Genomic DNA, 18,392 nt, shown 5'->3' on the forward strand with positions numbered 1-18,392 from the left:
TATTGAGTTGTTTTCCAATATAACTTATCTGCTGTATATCTCTGGGAGATTTGAACAAAATGATGTGTGTTGTGTTGAGATCAATTGTTCTAGACCATTTACTCTGTTGAAACAAATTATGCTTAACATAGATAACACTGATCTTTTTGTGGCGTCCAGCTGTTGCAAGTTTTGAAAACTCCTTGTCATTGAAAATTTCCTCGCAAGAATCGTCAAAGACGAGCAAACAGTTTTCCAACTGTGAAATGAATTCAAATCCCGAGAATTTGGTAAAATAAATGTTCAAGTTACGCTCCATCGTTTAAAATTTTGGTTGATCATGTTGATAGAAATAGTATATTGACTTGAAATTAGGGAAAAACGTATTCTTAAGAAGCATTTGAAAAATAATTTCGGTCTTTCCACAACCTGAAGGACCACAGACTGCCATGAAGAGACGATCACTCGTTGAGATTATTTTATTCATAACTTAGGATTTGGAAGTGCGTACCCAACTGTGCACGATAGCAATGAAAACCAAGATGTTGATTCTTCACAATCGAGGTGGAAGAAAACTAATTTGGTCAGTGAAACTACAATAAGAAAAACTATTATCGAAACTTGTGTAAAATAAACTACCTCAGAGCGCGGTAATCTAGAATTGCAAAACCTCCAAGACCGTCTCTCTTGGTTTTGATCATCAAAAACCAAATCAGTGATTCCTGCTCCTCCACTGCCAGCGCAATCTAATTGATCTCCTGATTGACTCATTTTGAAAGCAAAGGATTTTCAAAAATGAATATAATTCAAAAATTCTGTTAGTTTATTTATTTAGTTAGTTCATCAACCATAAAAAAATTCGTATGTAATAAATTCAGAGTTTTTGTTTTCCTTCTTATATTTTACTTTATAGTTCGCTTGGAATCCGTAGTCATTGCCATAGTAGACAATTGACTCCACCTTTCCTTCTCTGACTAACTCTTTGATTTCATCGGGGAGACTCTCATCGTCCAGGGGTACTGGTACTGGCACTGGATACTTGGGCGTAGGTAAAGGGGTTAGTTTCAATTTTTTCATTTTCTCTTGTAAAGACATGATACATTTGAAAGTACTCCAGCAGTGAAAGATATTTCTTTAGTGTTTCAATTTCAGCAGTATTACAAAGTATTTGCTGCTTCCTCAGTATAGTTTGTCCACGAGAATCAAATTTTTCTTCTTTCAGAAAAGTCACTGTCAACTGGTTATCACTCGCAATGCAACTGCATACTGTCAAATTTGGAGATAAATTCACTTGAAGAACTGGAGGAGTTGCTTTCTCCACACGACGACTCATTAGTTGGTAGTGTTATCCAATAAAAGTACACCTGTGCCTTTCTCTTTGCGCAATGCTTTTTCTTTTGTTTGAATGGTAGTATAGATGAATGAAGTGAACAAGTCAAGTGCTCTACTGGAGTGAAGATTTCTTCAATTTTTGGACATAGCAATGTTTCTAAATTTGTGACGTCTTTTTGAAGGAGTTTTTGCAGTGTCTCCGTCTTCTCCTTCCCCTTTGCGTAGAATTTAGCAGTAGGAAAACGGATCTTGATTGCTATAAATATTTGTGATAGAAACCAGTAAGGGTAGCTGCCGCTGTCCCACGAAATACCATGCAAATGCTTCGATACCCACTGATGCGATTTCCTCTCACTCGAGGACAGCGAGTTGAAGGAAATTGGAGGAAGAAAAAGAACCGTGTCTGAGTAGTTGTTTGAACAAATAGATAATTCTTTTATAATGAATCCACTCTTTTTGTGTCGAAAACCTTCAAAATCTATAACAACAATCTCCGGACTCAACATTCCAGCAAACTGAATAAGTTACGTTTAAAAGTTTTCACGAACATGCAGAAGAGTAAACCTGTCAGGTGACCAACGTAAGCGTTTGTGATTGGACAAGGCAAAACGTAAGAGTATCCTGGACCCTTTTGGCTATACTCTGCAATAAATCCAGAGGCATCATGAAGAATTGCATGTAAGCGAAGCACTTTAAATGATTTCAAATAAGTATCCAATGAAGAGTTATCTATTCCAATGATCCCACCATAAGGCCTCAGTTTTAGTGCAATTTCGAGGTTAACATCAGGGTCCAAGTGCAAGCAGGTTGCCAAAAAGTAAAGAAATCTTTCATTATGTTCTGGATAGTCTGTTTTTATTAAATTATAGATTTCATGAATGGTTTTTAAATCTACCGTCGCGATTGTTGTTGTCATGCTGTTTTTGAGCGAGCATTATAGACAAATGAAAATTAGGTGACTTTTGCAGGGTATGATAATAACTTTTTTTTGTTTGTGTCTACATGACAGCTCCTTTTCCCCCAAGGTTTTTAAAGTTCTTCCTGGTTGGTTTCCTTGAACTGATTTTTTTTTAAAATGCAAGTGTCCCCCCTCCCCTCCATAAGACTCAGAGAAAAACAAAGAAAAAATCTAAGTGTCCCCGCCTGTAGTTTGACCGGGAAGACACTTGTGTCCCCCCTGTAGTTTGACCGGGAAGACACTTGTGTCCCCCCTGTAGTGTTCACGGGAAGACACTTATGTCCCCCCCTGTAGTTTGACCGGGAAGACACTTGTGTCCCCCCCCCCCTGTAGTGTTCACGGGAAGACACTTATGTCCCCCCCCCCCCGTAGTTTGCCCAGACCAAAACAAGATTAAAGTACCCTGGCGCAGACATATGACGAATTCACTTTCAAAGCAAAAGCGGTGGTAGTTAAAATGGCTTCAAGCCCAAAGCGGCAAACCAGTCACGCAAGTGGAGGGAAAATGGTTTCCTAAGATTAGTTTCATGCATGGCAGGGGAAATAAGGAGAAAGAATTTCAAAGTGTCCCACCCTGTAGTTTGCCCAGGAAGACACTTGTGTCCCCCCCGTAGTGTTCACGGGAAGACACTTATGTCCCCCCCTGTAGTTTGACCGGGAAGACACTTGTGTCCCCCCTGTAGTGTTCACGGGAAGACACTTATGTCCCCCCCGTAGTTTGCCCAGACCAAAAACAAGATTAAAGTACCCTGGCGCAGACATATGACGAATTCACTTTCAAAGCAAAAGCGGTGGTAGTTAAAATGGCTTCAAGCCCAAAGCGGCAAACCAGTCACGCAAGTGGAGGGAAAATGGTTTCCTAAGATTAGTTTCATGCATGGCAGGGGAAATAAGGAGAAAGAATTTCAAAGTGTCCCACCCTGTAGTTTGCCCAGGAAGACACTTGTGTCCCCCCCCGTAGTGTTCACGGGAAGACACTTATGTCCCCCCCCGTAGTTTGCCCAGAAAGACACATCACTACTCATATGTTGACCAATTTGAGATTCGAGTACTAAAATTAAATACATAGCCGGCAGATTGCCGGAAAATAGCCACCGTTGACGCGCTTGCTTCACATCGGGATTGAAACAGAAAAAGAAAAAAAAGATAAATTAACCGAACTTTTTCTCTCTTTTTTCCAGTGTCAAGAAGTGTTCTAATTCGGCATGCAATTTCTGTTGGATTCTAAAACTATACTTAATTCAGCTTCTAATACCAATGTCAGCAAGCAAATACTCTACTGAACTAACTTTGATACCCTAATTCTCAATGACTTAATGACCGGGCTTTATCAGTTTATCCCGTCTTTTTGACTTTGCTCTCTTGACATTGACTGTACCCACTAACTTGCGTAATTCATTTAGCGAATGGACTTAAAAAGCATTCAGTTGAAACAGTGAGTGAAGCAAGTCAAAAGCCAAACGTGAAAGTCGTGACTTATGTAAAACGAAAAACGTGATCAAAAGGTAAAGCGAATTAAAAAAACATAGCAGGACAAGTCCTGACGTACAATTCAAAGAATTTTCATTTAGTAAACACAAAAGTAGACCTAGAACAGACTATGGCTTAATTGAGAAAACAATTGCGAGACAAAATCATATTAAAAAATTTAAAAAAAAACAGAATATCAATGTCAAAATGACGCATATGAAAAAAGCACTGGCGAGAAATGGAAATTTAGTTTTAAAAAGGCCTAGAATGAACTATAAATGGATTGGGAAAACCATTTAGAACAAATTCCCATCCAAAAAATTTTAAAAAAAACCAGCAAAAATCAAAGTGAAAATGCCGCATGTGAACAAAAACCCTCTAGCGAGAAAGCTAATTTTTGTTCAAACACAGTTTTCTCACTTTACTTTAAAATTAGAATGAAAATTTCACGCCACAAAACCACTCGCTTTATCGCTCCACTTCCTGTTTCGGCGTAACCAAAATCACTACTCCAAATTGACTTCAAAAATCATGAAAATGTGTGAACAGATCTTAAAAGACAGCGCCCCAATACAATTCAAATTCTTTGAGTTATAAAAAAGGAGAGCGCCTAAATAATAGCCGTTGAGAGGCTGACAGCGGCTATTAGAAAACATAGCCGGCAGATTGCCGGAATAGCTGCGAAATAGACTTGCGTGCCGTAAAATACAGATGGAAAAAGATACAGAAGTGAGTTGATAATAGTTATCGCCGCCGCCTATAAAACTTACAAGTTTATTTCAAAGGAGGTTGTTTTTGGGTGCAAAAAAAGTTTCCTTGTCGCGTCTCGAACCGGCGATCTCCGGATTAACAGCCAGTCGCCGTACCCACTCGGCTGTCGGACCATACAATCTGTTTTCTTACAATCAACTTTGTTTTAGGAACAGATTCTGTTTCTGAATAACCGCAATTTAGGTCACGCAGAAAGCGTGAAATCAAGCGCGAAAAAGCCATTTAAGCAGTGACGAGACAGAATGTTCTAGAACAAATGTAAAACGAAAATGAAGCGTCAGACGACGAAACAAAAAAAACCAAGAGCACCGCAATATAGCTACGCTCAGCTTACAGCTTCGCAGCTATAATAATAGACAAAACTGCAACAAAGGGGCCCCAAATAAACGGCGAAAGTGAACTGCAATAAACAGAGAAATCTAAATTCATTTTTTCAAACACATTTCATTAGATATTGAAAATCGCGCAACACCGAGATTTTGAAAACGTAATTGATTGTTAACTAGCGCAACAAGGGTAAATTTCAAGCTTTCCGCGCGTAAGTTTTATTTTAGAAATCCTGTAATTGGAAGTAAAAATATTTATTAAATGGAATATTGAGCCATCGTTTTACCTATCCGAAACAAACCATTACTTGAATATGAATGTGACGAGATAGCTTTTCGATTTCAGTACAAAACTACAAAATGCTGTCGAACGTCAGGAGGGGCAATTTTATTCAAAGGGGTCTGTAGCCCAGATAAATTTTTATGGGTGCAAAACATTCCAATCAAAAATGAATTTATTATTTAAAACAAACTAAATAAACCTGTATAAGTTGACCGTCATTCCACATGTTTTTGAGACCATCCGAGTCCTCTATACTTGAAGGGTGGAATGATTCCATGGAGGAGGCAGGATAGTTCAGCTGACTCATCAAAGAGGACGGAATTGATTTGGAAACATTTGGGGTATTGGTTGCCATCAGGAACTAAAAGCGTACGCAACCGTTGGAAGAAACAAACCAGATCTGTAGGGGAAAAAACGGATCTATTCTGTTTTGCCCCCCTCCCCAGTGTTTTTTACGCCCCCAGTCATAAATGATATGTTGATATACAGCACGTTACTATGTAAAAAATAGCACGTGCGCCTGGGGGCGTAAAAGATATTAGCCCACTAAGTTGGGGGGGGGGGGGGCAATACGAAATAGATCCGGAAAAACAAACACCCAAAAAAGAAACTTCGCAATTTCTCGTCGTGGGAAGTTGTCTACCAGTAAAAAAAGCGCCTCAAGAGCTTTGATATATTGTAGATTCTTCAAGTAGCATGCGAAGCGATTGGGCGTTTCTTACCCATATATTTTAAGCCCCTGTCACCCAAATTTTTGAGTCTTTCCAATACAACCACCAACGAAATTACAGCCCACCCCCAACCAGATTATAGCCCCCATTATGTTTCATTAACGGTAATGGGAGGCATACGGCATATTCTCCCTAAACTGGGGGATAGAAAAATAGAAAATAGCCAAAAAAGAATAAATAGACAACTATTGAATTATATAATAAAAACGTAAAATTTTGTTACTCAGCGGGGATGTGGATAAGATAGAGAGAAGTAAAGTCCAACCTGCTGGTTTCTGACACCCCCACTTGTGTTAAGGGTATCCATGTATCCAGACACAGACGTCATCTCCACTGATTTATCCCTGTTGACCCCTGAATCCTCAAACTCTACTTCTGATTGGTTGAGGTTTGATTCCACTGATCTCAAATCATCAGACTTGATTTCCTGAGCAGCTTCTGAAGTGTTGACGGATCTGAACAGAAATAATAATTAGCAATTTGCAAATAAGAATAAAATAATATATTTACGAAGTCTTCCTCACTATAGCCCCTTCCCCTCCCCCCCCCCCCCAAACCAAATTATAACGTCCCATTACGGTTATGCTTAGCGTGATTGTGCTAGGGGGCTATAAGTTATATGACCAAAAAGCTCGATGAATACTTTCAGCGAAAAAATTCAAAAAAATGTTAGTCACCCGGGGCTCAAGCGATGGGCAAAGGCTTGGGATGGCTGGAAGAGAGGAGTTTAAAATCGCCAGGCAGACGAGGGTGGAAGGAGTGTTAGGGGTTGGTGATTGAGGAGGGTCAAACTTTTGAGATTAAAAACCACCCTTGTCACCTTGAATTGTCTCATAATAACAGTTTTGGTGAATCTTATACTCAGTGACTAGTAAGGCTCTAAGAGAGCTGTCCGGCCACTTAATGCCATCACTTGGGCTTTACCTATTTATCTCGTTTCTGAGGACGAAATGTCAAAACGGTGTCAGACGAAGAATCGGTCAAGCGGAAAACCGCATAAATACGACCACAGTCCTCCAAAATTCCAAATTATTATCTAAATAAAACCATAAAAGCCAAACTACAACCGCGTGATAAAAAACTGAAATATATCAGAAATGGTTTAAAAAGCACCAGAACAAGAATTAAATTTAATAATTCAACGAATAAACCTTACAAAGATTATGGAAGTTCACAATTGAGATCAAGCAATAACGATTAATTTACAACATTTCTTAGTTTATCATTTTTCCTTAGCCTCTTGAATGAGAAGATCGTTTTTAGAGATATGTGAAGTACAAAACATAAAAAAATCCAAGGCCTCATGCCCAGAAGTAACATACTTTGAAGGATAAAACACACACAATACACACAAAGGGTTGCACACATTTTTTTAAATAAAAAAACGACAGTTGAGGAGCTGATTAATGTCGAAACAAAAGAATAGAGATTTTGGAAAAGAAGAAAACATATGACTGGGCGTGAAAAAATCGATTCATATAGCAAAACAATTGTCTTTCAATAGCTATCGCCTCTGATAAGCGATAACGCCTTTGAGAATCAACCTCTAACAACCAATTTTATATTAGCAACAAACTTCTATTCATAATGAGAGCAATTCAAATCACTTAAAATGAAGAAGTGAAGCGAGAGAGGTCAAAGTCACTTGAGAGGTCAAATAATGTTCTGGAACAAAAGCAGAAAAACGATCAAAATTTTGCAAAAAAAAACACGTTTACAACAATTGCTTCAAAATTTGTTTGCGAGCAATTAAAATCGAAATCAATTTAATAGTACTGTCATAAAACATTTAGTAGTAAACTACTGTGAATAAAGTGTGCCGCTAAAACTTCTGAATAAGAGCAATTTCGATAACGATAACATCAAGAAGTCAAGCGTGATAAAATTAATCGAAATGTCAAATCGTTAAAAAGAGCACAAAAGAAATTATCATAGAAAAAAACGGTCGGGCACAAATCTTGCATTTAAAAATTCATGGGAATACAACGATTGCTTCTTGCTTCAATCAAGAACAACTAAAGCAGAAAAAAATAGAAATTCAATAATTTTCAAATTTTCAAAAAATACTGCTGGCTAAACTTGACTATGCTGAATTCTGATTGGTTAAAAATTATTCAGTAAACCTGCTTATAGCATAGTGTGATATACTGATGCTAATTTGTTTTACTCAGCTCAAAGCGTTTGAGCATAAAACTAAGTTTTTTTTTATCGGACTAGTTCTCAGAATAACTTTTTTTAGAAAAGTAATTGTACCAATAGGTTTGCAATCAGATATAGCACCGGCTTGGTATCTTGTAGCAAAGAGAACAATAAGAGCAGAAAAACCAAGCCATTTTCATCTTTTGCTTTAAAACTTTTTTCTCACATTTTACAAATAGCAAAAATTCAGAAAATTTGAAAAGAAAAACCCAATATTGCAGAAAAAACCAAAACCCCGCATAAATGACCCCGAAATTCATCAAAAATGACCACGAATCAAAGGAACCACCCTACAGAAATTACCAAGAATTTTGGGAACATCCAAAGATTACAAACCTCACGACGGGTTGCTCTGTATCAAATGACTCCATTGCAGTCTCCACCACAGACAAAGACTGCTCAATTTCCGAGCATTCACTTTGACCAATCAGATCGACGCAACTGGACACCATTGACATTTTCAGCTCTGCCTCCGATCGCTCGTCAAAGTTGTCAGCGTTTTCAGCAGTTGTGAGAGATTGTTCACAATAGCACTCTTCTCTGTCTTCTGGGAGAGGTGAAGGTTGGCATTGGGAACAGTAATTCTCGGTAGCAGAAACCCTGAAATTTTTAACAAAACGAAAAATTAAAAAAAACAAAAACTTTAACAAAACGAAAATTTTAAAACGAAAATTTTAACAAAACGAAAACTTTAACAAAACGAAAAATTAGCAAAACGAAAACTTCAACGAAGCAAAAAAATTAACAAAACGAAAGCTTTAACAAAACAAAAATTTTAACAAAACGAAAAGTTCGAAACAAAAATTTTAACAAAACGAAAATTAAGCAAAAACCTACCCGAGTTGGGCAAGATAAATCGGTACCATACGGACCAAACATAATAACTTACCGTTTAACAATTTGGATATTCATTAGACACATTTACAGTACAAAATCGAGTCCAATTTATCACGTAAAATCATACATTTCTGTTAAAGATTTTTTGGTCAAGCGAAAATTAGAACAGCAATCATGCGTTTCAGAAACGAGATTTATAGTCGCACAATCAACTGTCAAAAATTTTACTGATCGTAAAACTCAAATAATGACCAGCTTACCGGGCCACATTCTTCTTCGGAAAACTAGGTTTGTGCATGCTTCTTGGTGACGTCAGAGCCTCCGGTTCGAAACTCTGAAGAGCAGAATTATCGTAAGTATTGTCACTATTAACTGCACTCTGAGAAGTGCAATGTGTATACCGATCAAAACTCGGCGAAACTTCTACAAAACTACTTTCGAAATGATCGGAACAATCCAGCGATGAAGCGTTGTTTGGAACCATCTGCAAATACTCCATACTTGACAGGTTCTCAGGCAAAACATTAGCGGACTCAGTTCCACATAAACTCTTTCGGTTGTAAGTTTCTGCCAGGGTTTGATCACTTCTGGGAGTCGGGATGGCTTCCGGTTGTTCCTGGTCGCATTGTCGAAGGTGCAGAGTTGAAAGCGGCTCTGCATAATTTTCTCGCGGCGTTTCCAACGTCATTGAGTTGAGGTCACTTTGTTCAGGAGCTTCGTAAACTGAAACTGCGGTTTCAACATACCCTTTTGTATCAAAACTAGAATCCATTTCGCGTTCAAGATCAGCTTTGTTTACAAGAATTTGACCCACTGATTTTTCATTCTCTAAAGCTGGTCCATTTTTGCTTACGTCATAAACCCCTGTGACGCAGCTATGGTTGTCAAAACTTGACTCCATTTCGCGCTCTAAACCAACATCATTTTCTTCGACGTTATTAGCCATTTTCACTGCGATAGAAACGTTTCCAACATTTTCAGAACGAGATAAATTGTCAATTATGGTCAAATTATTGGCCATATTAGAGTCTGTGTGTTCAATTTCAGAAGGTTTCACAATCGATTTATCTTGTGAAGCATTGATATCATTCACAGTCCGGTTATTTTCATCAGAATTGTCGTCAATCTTACTCGATTCCGTCTTTTGAACCATCTCTGAGGTGTCATCAATTTCATCCTCTATATCGTCATAATCTAACTTCTCTTTTACCTCGTTCACGCGAGCTAGTTTTTGTTCAACCATGGCTTTTTCAGAGGCGTTCTTGTTCTCGACAATCTTCTGTTGAACACGAGCAAGGATTAGATCGTTTCGAACTTCCAAATTGTGACACAAACAGAGGATATCGTTTTTGAATCGGATATGAATTCGGTGGGTTTTGCCTTGCTGCGGAGATATTGGTCGCGTTTGTTCCTTTTAAGCGCAGATATTCAAATCAAAATGTACAATGAAAAAATACCTGATCAGTCCAAATCTGCCGATAAAGAAACGAAGGAAATGACCATCTTATGGAAAAACATTTTTTGAATACAAAATATTCAAAAAACTTTTCAAAAAAATACTTTTAAGAACAATTTTATAGCCGTCGGATATCAAAATCTTGCAAGAAAAACGTCGGAGTTGGGCTAGGGCAATTAACTTCGACTATGACTGGATATTTGAGAATATTTGCACTTTTTCTTCAACTATGAAGGAGGCAGCAGTATGATAAACGTCGCTTGAACCCGACAAAGCAGCAGTTGAAGGTTTGCGTTCGTCACCAGAGCAAGTATAAACGGGAGTTTCCGAACTGCAAATAAAAGGAACTGTTTCTGTTCATATCTCTATTTCACCTCTAATTACAACGCGACAACAACCAACATGACACACTATCATCGGAAGAATTTCTCTCAAACGACTGGCGAGCTGTTGACTTCGTCAGTAGCTAAGGTCTAGGGAGGCTAGATTTAGTTTAATTGAAGGGGCGCGGGGAGAGCATGGGACGGGTTTGGCTTTCGTGCAAGCCTCACTTCGTTTGAGAGCAATTATAAAGTTGTGAAAAAATTAAATTTGCGCACCAAAAGTGCATTTATAACATCAAATAAACCAATTTTCTTTTAAAGAATATCCTTTTCATACCGATGGTGGTTCGAGTCCCGGTAAAGTCAATGTTTTTATGTATAGAAAACAATTTTTACAGAGAAATTTCCGGAAAAAAAACGGACGATAAACATCTTCATCTCTTTCAGGTCATAGAATAGGAATTTTTTTCAAACTAAAACAGTTCCCTGTAAACTTCGTTTGACGTCTCCTTTGTAAATGGGAGTTTTGGGCGGCCAGGCTCGTCTTCAAACCCTCGTTTGGGTTCTTCGACTTCGAATGAGGCGTCTTTTGTAATCACAATTCCGGTCGACTCGTAGATCTCTTGATTGTCTACACCTGGAACTGAGTCCAGAGTTCGTTCCAGCATAGAGGTGCTTTGATCAGCATCTGCTGAAACTTTATTTGAATTTCATTTCTTTGCAAGTTTAAAAGAAAGAAATTATTTCTCCAAGATAAATAAATAAACAGCAACAAAAATAATCAAACTTAAATAAATTAAACAAAGTAATTTGGAACTCTCTAACGTAGAGACGACAGGCTACGAGGCCCCAGGACCTACAAAACGCCCAACCCGAAACATAATATTCGAAGAATCGACGAGAAGTTTTTTTCTATTTTTCTCTCATTTAATAGCAAATTCGTTCTGTAACCACCAGAAAAATTTATCATAACTATGATGAAAACTATGTGCTAAAAACGAGCACAAAATTCTAACAAAACAGGTAATGAACAATTTTTCTAAAACCAACATTTACTCTAATACCCAAAAAAGCTCAAATCAAGGTACTTGACAGAGCCTTTCAATGGCAATTCTATTGACAGTTTAAATAGAAATCCAAAACGACTGATTTTAGACTTGAGATCTCATTTTTCCTGTTTGAGATATAAGAATAAAAATTGACTGAAAGAAAATGACTGATTAAAAAATAGAAACACGGAGAAAACAAGCAATTTTCCTCAAGATCCTGCCCTACAAGCAATCAACTATTGTCAAAACATTTGAAAATAATACGCCTCTTTTTGAAAAAAAAATTTTCATTTGAAAGAAAAATAGTCAAACAAAACAACTGACTAACTTCGCATGAATTGCTCTCAAATAACTAGCGAGCGGTTAACTATGTCAAGCGCTAGTTAAGGCAAAAACGCAGAGTGTTCGGACATACTTATACTCCCGAAACCAGCAGCCAAAACATCAATATATGATACCCGCGATGATTTAAACGGCGAATCACTGCTCCGCAGAATCTCTATTTTTGCCACCAGGGGACGCTTATCTTCAGTCAGCGAAGAAAGATGCAGTGGTGGTACGGGGCAAGCTTTATCCATTTCCCAGACAATATCCAATTTTCGTTAGATCTTTTCTCAAGTCCAAGCTCGTCTGCTCTGAGAAATTGTTCAACTGGTCGCCACGACGAACAACGTCCACAGCACCAATTCCGAGACACTGATTTATAAAAATTTGTAGGGGTGATTGATGAAAAAACATCCGAGTTCGTATTTCGTACAATATTTTGCCTTCGTGTCTAACAAACGTCTTTTCCATCGGCTTCAGATTGTCACTGCACACCATGATCTGTTGCTGATCTGAAGCTAAAGCTTAACACCAGCGAAAGCAGTTAGAAGCTCTTTCAGCTCAAGCTTAATTCGAAATAACTGCAAAGTCGTAACCTGTGTGAGAGTCAATCCAATGAGCGACACCACGAGTTTGGCTTTGATCGGAGAGTGAAAGCTCACTTGAATCATGTTTTCTCTTTCTGAGAAAAAACGTTTTTCTATCACGTCAATTTTGACGGGACAACTAACTTTGCTGAGTAAACGATGAATGGGTATTTGTCAGGCAAATATTTTGAGACTGTTCGTCTGTTCAACTGATTCAGCACAAAATTTCTGTTCAACTGATTGAGCAAAAAGTGTTTTGAAAACAATTAGGAAAGGACAAATCCATGAGAATATTGTCTGATAAGATATACAAACAAAGTTTGTGGAATGGAATTTTCTTTTACATAACCAAAGTCAAAACACAGTGGAAAATAAGAAAGGATAAAATTGCTAAAGACATCGCCTTGAAAAACTTACGAAGAATATTTGCGGAATGGATTTTTTCCAGTACAAAAAGACCACTTGTAATCTCACGAATCGAATCAAAATAGGGATGATACAAGTGCAAGGACTTTAATTATTACGTTCTTGAAAGGCCAAGAAGCCTTTGTTTTCAACGAATTCGGAGACAATTTGTAGTTTGATTAAGCTAGACAAATTGCTCAAAATTTGACTGAAAACGATAAGGAACTATTTAAAAGTGAATAATTTTACTGAGAGGTTGGGAAAACAAAAGAACTTCGAACGAATTTCAGAACATGCGCTTTGGCGCAGTGGTTGTCATTTTTCAAAAATTTCAATGATTTCCACGCTTGGGTTCAAAACCGGGTGGGAAAATTTTTTTGGGAGGATTGTTCCAAAACGTGTGCGGCAGACCCCCATTTCTTACTTCTCTTAGGGTGAGAAGGAGGGGTTAAGCTCAGTGAGGGGGCGTCAAACTCTAGACTCTAAGTATGCGTTTTGGTGAATCGCATACTTAGAGTCTAGTAAGTCGCAAGGCTCTAAAGGAACTTAATGCCTTCTGCCCGGTACCTGCTTATCCCATTTTCGCGGCCCAAAATTCAAATGGTCAGACAAACTATATAATATAACAGGGGAAAATATATAGTATTATATAATATAATATAAATGGTCAGGACTAATGTAATAGCTAGAAATCTCTTTTGAGAGCAGTTAATTCACCCTTGAATTTGTCCTCGTTTTCTTCTTGACAAAATGACGATGCTTCGAACGAAACATCTTGGGCATCGACTCGACTTTCGTGACTGGATACAATATCTGCAGTGGTAGCTGTACCATTCTCTTCCAACTCGCTTTTCTCGTAATCTTTCACTTTGACTATCAGTTCATTTTGAACTTCGAGAATAACAGTTGTTGATTGGTCCGCCATTTCGCTCTCATCGTGCGTTAAAAATCTTGGAAAGCCATTTCAACTCTTACTTTTGTAATTCGTCAAACTATTCCTCTACAAGATTACATTAAAAAAGAAAATAGTTTAAAAAATGCAAAATCAAGCCAGTAGATTGCGGGACGATGGCGTAGAAAAAAGCAGGCTACTTCGACCTGAAGCAAATGAAATCAAAGCACTGAATATCAAAAATCGCATGAACGTAGCCGGCAGATTGCCGGAAAATACTGGACAAATACGGAACATTGGTATTAAAACAGAAAAAAAGAGATGCTGGCAGAAAGATTTAATGTTAAAGATTTTGAAAAGGAGGAGCTTCAAAGTATATTATAAACAAGAGCAGGCCAATGAAAGACTTCTGGGGCACAGCGCAAGTAATCCCCCCCCCCAAAAAAAAGATACTATTATATAAATTACCTAGCCTCCCAAAGAGCGCAAAAGGATTTCACTTGTCAAAATCAGCCGCTGAACAACAGAATTCACATAACCGATAGAGAATATTGTTGTTTTAAGAAACTCAATTGCAATAAAACAGTTGCAGAGATCAATGGAGACTACAAATCAAATCGAAACATGGCGGACATTCAAACCACCCTCCGGAGTTCTCGACAGAAGTATTAACCACTCTGCCATCAGACCCTTCGGATTACCTATCTTAAAATCACTTTTATTTTACCAACAAACCTTTTTCCGGAGTAGAAGCATTTGAGAGCACTCAACAATGAAAACGATTAGCTCGAAATAGTCAATTGAGAAGTCAAAAAATGTTCTAGAACTATAGCATAAAAAAGGGTCAAGCAAAAATTTTGGTTCAAGCATAAAAGACAAACACGTTTACAATAATTTCGTTCGTTTACAATCGAATTTCGTTCGAGAGCAATTAAAAAACGAAATAGCCAATTGAAAAAAGATAGCAGGACAGGTCAATCTTGCACTAAAATTCAATAAAAATTTATGTATTATATAAAAAACAGACCTAAAAATGCCTAGCAATGGATTTATAAAGCCATATAGGAAAAAACAGGTTAAAAACTCGAAAAATCCCTAAATGTGCGCGTGAACAAAAAACTATTTAAATAATAATTTTTTGTGCAAAACATTTTTTCTCAATCTACCTAAAAACTAGAGAGTCATATTTCAGGCCCCAAAAACAATTCGCTTTTTTTACTCCACCTTCCCTTTTCGACTCGACCAAGATCGCCAACTCAAAATTATCTTCATAAATGTCCAAATTCGTGAACAGATATTCAAAACAAACAGCCGGAAGAATTCCGGGAACGACTCGAAGAACCATCGTAACCTAAAAAATCACTTTCCAATTTTTCCTCAATAATAATCAGAAAAGCCACAAAAGGTGGGTAAGAAATTGGGAAAGAACCTCTGAACTAGCATGAAACTCCAGGTTGGCATCAAATCAGCCTCCCATAACTACCAGAGTCCAACAAAATCATTTCAATTATAAAAAATTACTATTCAAAAAGACGTACGTTATTTTAAAAGTTCGCTGGTTTAGAGGCAACTCTTTCACACCTTCATTTCTCAATCTCTCTAAACTAGCGGTATGAACAAAAAGCATCTTTTCGCTCCATTCCGCTCACACTTGATCAGCAAAAAAACAGGCTTTTCACGCACTTCACTTCCTGTATATAATTTTACTCCAGAAAATTATTGAAAATCACAGAAAATCATTCAAAATAGACACTACTACAACAACCATCCTTGAGTCGCAACACAGACAGCATCCTAATACAACACAAATTCTATGAATTTCAAAACTCCGAGCGCCTACATAACAGCCTTTTGAGTACCCAACGTTGCTTATTAGACAATATATAATAGACGCCATGTAAAAATTTCTCAAAAGTAGCAAAAAACTGAAATTAAGGAGATCAGTTTTGAAATGCTCTTTGGCGCGATTTAGGATTGTAAAACGGATATCGCTTACTTAATGAATACATTTAGTTGAGGCGGCAAATTTCGAGCTGGAGACAGTCTGTAATGTCTTATTACTTGAAATAGTTCGGAACTTTTTTTAGAAAGTTTGAAATGGTTCCTGGATTCGAATAGAGTCGAGTTCTGGGACCCGTCAACATGGCGATTCCGAGACACAATGTTACAAACACACGAAGACTCGTTTGCAAGTTCATCTTGAAAGCAATCATAGTAATCCGCGACACTTTTCGATTCTAACTCTTCACAATTACTACAAGTTACAATTTTGATTCCTTCTTTTCGATCATGTTGATTTTGTTGCGAAAACTCGCTGGTGACAAAGTCACAATTTTTACAAACATCAGACGCGCTTGACATAACTGCAACTTGGTCTTGTGTGTTCATAGAATCAAGACAGCTTCTGAAATTTGCAGCAGCGTCTGAAGTTTCAACTTCGTGGCAACTTTGAAAAAGGGTAATTTCTGAGTCCACTTTAGAAAGGGAACTTTCAGATTGAGATGTTGTTTTTGGTTTGAAACTAGTTTTGTCCTGGTCGAGAACTTTAGCAGCCCCGTCGCTATCTCTAAAATCATTATCATTTATAACCTCGTTTGTCGTGGAAACCGCCACGTTCGAATTGACCTTTGAAAACGAATCACTACCATCGACTATCGAGCTTCTCTCCTTAGCCTGTTTCGAAACTTGAGAAAAGGCAACGCTATTTGTCAGTTCGTTTTGTTCACTTTCGGCTTCGGCTAAGTGAACGGGCCGTTTTGTGGATATCTGTCCGTCAATTTCAACCGAGTTCAAATTTTCGGGACTCCGAACCGAATATTCTCGGAAAAATTGTTGACGAGGATCCGAATTTTCAGAACTAAACTGGGAAATGTTTCCCTGTAGAATATGTGAGTATGGTGTAACTAATATGGGTCTTTGAAATTATAGCCCCCATTGTGGTCGGGGGGGGGGGGGGGTATATGGATTTTTTTTGGGGGGGGGGGGTTTAAATGGCATATATAAATTGTAATTGCTATCTCCTACCGCTTATAAGACTATACAAACAACAATCAGTGCAAAAAGGGGGCTTTTTTGTTCACACGTGGCATTGAAGACAAAAACAGTGTTCACGGGTTAAAAGAAACAGTTCCCTAAATTGGCCATTTGTAACTTCGATAACTGAAACTTTGAGCTCAGAATCATTGTTACTGTTGTCCATGTAATCGCTGACAGATTCAGAATCGTCCTGGTTGAATGATATGTAAGCTGTTTCGGCCGAATGGACGTTCTGCGTTGTGTAGTACGATTCTTTTGTTTCGTATGATGGTTCGGACCGAACGAACTTTGAAGACAAACCTTGAACAGAAAAGTAATTAAACTCGTTTTGAAAAATAGAAAGATTCAGAAAATGGAGCAGCGGGTTAAATATAATACCATGGCAAAGGGAGCGTATGACTAAAAAAACAAAGCTAATATTTTGAACAAATTTAAATTTAAGTAAACCTAAAGTCTTTCCATGATAGGTCAGGTCAAAATGACAGAAAAGCTATTCAACATCATCAGAAAATTGTTAAATTCATTTTTCGCAAGAACAGAAGATTCATGAAAAGGGATCAAACGTTTATCTAAACAAAAACTGAGAATTGAATTTTATAATTGTCTTTAGGCCAATTTTCACGGTGATTCGCCGTTTATTAGTCTTCTCACCGGTAAATAAAAGAACAGAATTTTACGAAGTTCAATTTTTCAATGGCCTCCTATTCAATACAGTTCAAAACAGTCAAGCTTCAGAATCTCTTGAATTATGTTCAGAGTTAGAAATTATGAATTCTGCACATGCGCAGAAATCAACAACAGCAATGGAGTCTATAAATAGGCAGTGAGCGTGCGCAACAAAAAACACTATATACAAAAATAGTGCAACATGATTTTACTCAAAATAATGTCTTTCACCAACTCAAAAAGACAATTTTGAAAGAAAATTTTTCAATGGAGATGATGATTAAGAAAACCAACTACAGATGTTAATCTGAGATTGTTTTCTTAAGGTGAAATCTTGTCTGGTCACTGTTTGTATTTTAAAAGTTTTTTCTTTATTTCGCACGCCCAATGCCTTTATATACAATAACTATTGTTGAATTCTGCGTATAAACACAATTAATAATTTCTAACTCTAAATATAATTTGAGATTCTGAAACCTTCACCGTTTTGAACTGCATTGAATAGAAAGCCACTGAAAAAGTGAACATCGTAAAATTCTGTTCTTATATCTTCAGGGTTCACAGGGTCAAGAATCAGGAATTAAGAGTATTATTAGAAAGAGAGCCGAACCTTTGGATGACGCATCGTTAGTCAGAGAACTTGCAAAGTCACTCGAATAGTCGATTCCTTCTGTGGATTTTGCTCGCAATTCTGCTCCCTTAATGCCAGTCTGCAAAAACCTACTTTCTCCTTTCAGTAGATTTTTGATCAGGGAAAACCGAGCAATT

General features: G+C 37.6%; 2 protein-coding genes across 5 annotated transcripts in view; both read right to left on the reverse strand.

Moving 5' to 3' along the window:
- Positions 1–13,976, reverse strand: part of LOC142350910 (uncharacterized) — a 62,517-nt gene extending 48,541 nt beyond the window's left edge. For 2 of the 4 annotated variants that reach the window (XM_075402924.1, XM_075402921.1), the window contains exons 1-7: positions 13,748–13,976; positions 11,152–11,362; positions 10,559–10,673; positions 9,147–10,297; positions 8,386–8,649; positions 6,116–6,305; positions 5,319–5,480 (exon numbers count right to left, since the gene is read on the reverse strand). In XM_075402924.1, the coding sequence (XP_075259039.1) occupies positions 5,319–5,480; positions 6,116–6,305; positions 8,386–8,649; positions 9,147–10,297; positions 10,559–10,673; positions 11,152–11,362; positions 13,748–13,955 (2,301 nt within the window). In that variant the 5' untranslated portion in view covers positions 13,956–13,976. The remainder of the gene's footprint in view (positions 1–5,318; positions 5,481–6,115; positions 6,306–8,385; positions 8,650–9,146; positions 10,298–10,558; positions 10,674–11,151; positions 11,363–13,747) is intronic. The other 2 variants (XM_075402923.1, XM_075402922.1) reach the window with 2 other exon arrangements.
- A 1,938-nt stretch (positions 13,977–15,914) lies between these two features.
- LOC142350558 (uncharacterized) overlaps positions 15,915–18,392 on the reverse strand; it is an 87,828-nt gene continuing 85,350 nt past the window's right edge. The window contains exons 17-19 of the mRNA XM_075402407.1: positions 18,235–18,334; positions 17,054–17,258; positions 15,915–16,779 (exon numbers count right to left, since the gene is read on the reverse strand). Of these exons, the coding sequence (XP_075258522.1) occupies positions 15,915–16,779; positions 17,054–17,258; positions 18,235–18,334 (1,170 nt within the window). The remainder of the gene's footprint in view (positions 16,780–17,053; positions 17,259–18,234; positions 18,335–18,392) is intronic.

Source organism: Convolutriloba macropyga, chromosome 12 (assembly GCF_964194025.1).
Source record: "Convolutriloba macropyga chromosome 12, txConMacr16.3, whole genome shotgun sequence".
Classification (NCBI taxonomy): Eukaryota; Metazoa; Xenacoelomorpha; order Acoela; family Convolutidae; genus Convolutriloba; species Convolutriloba macropyga.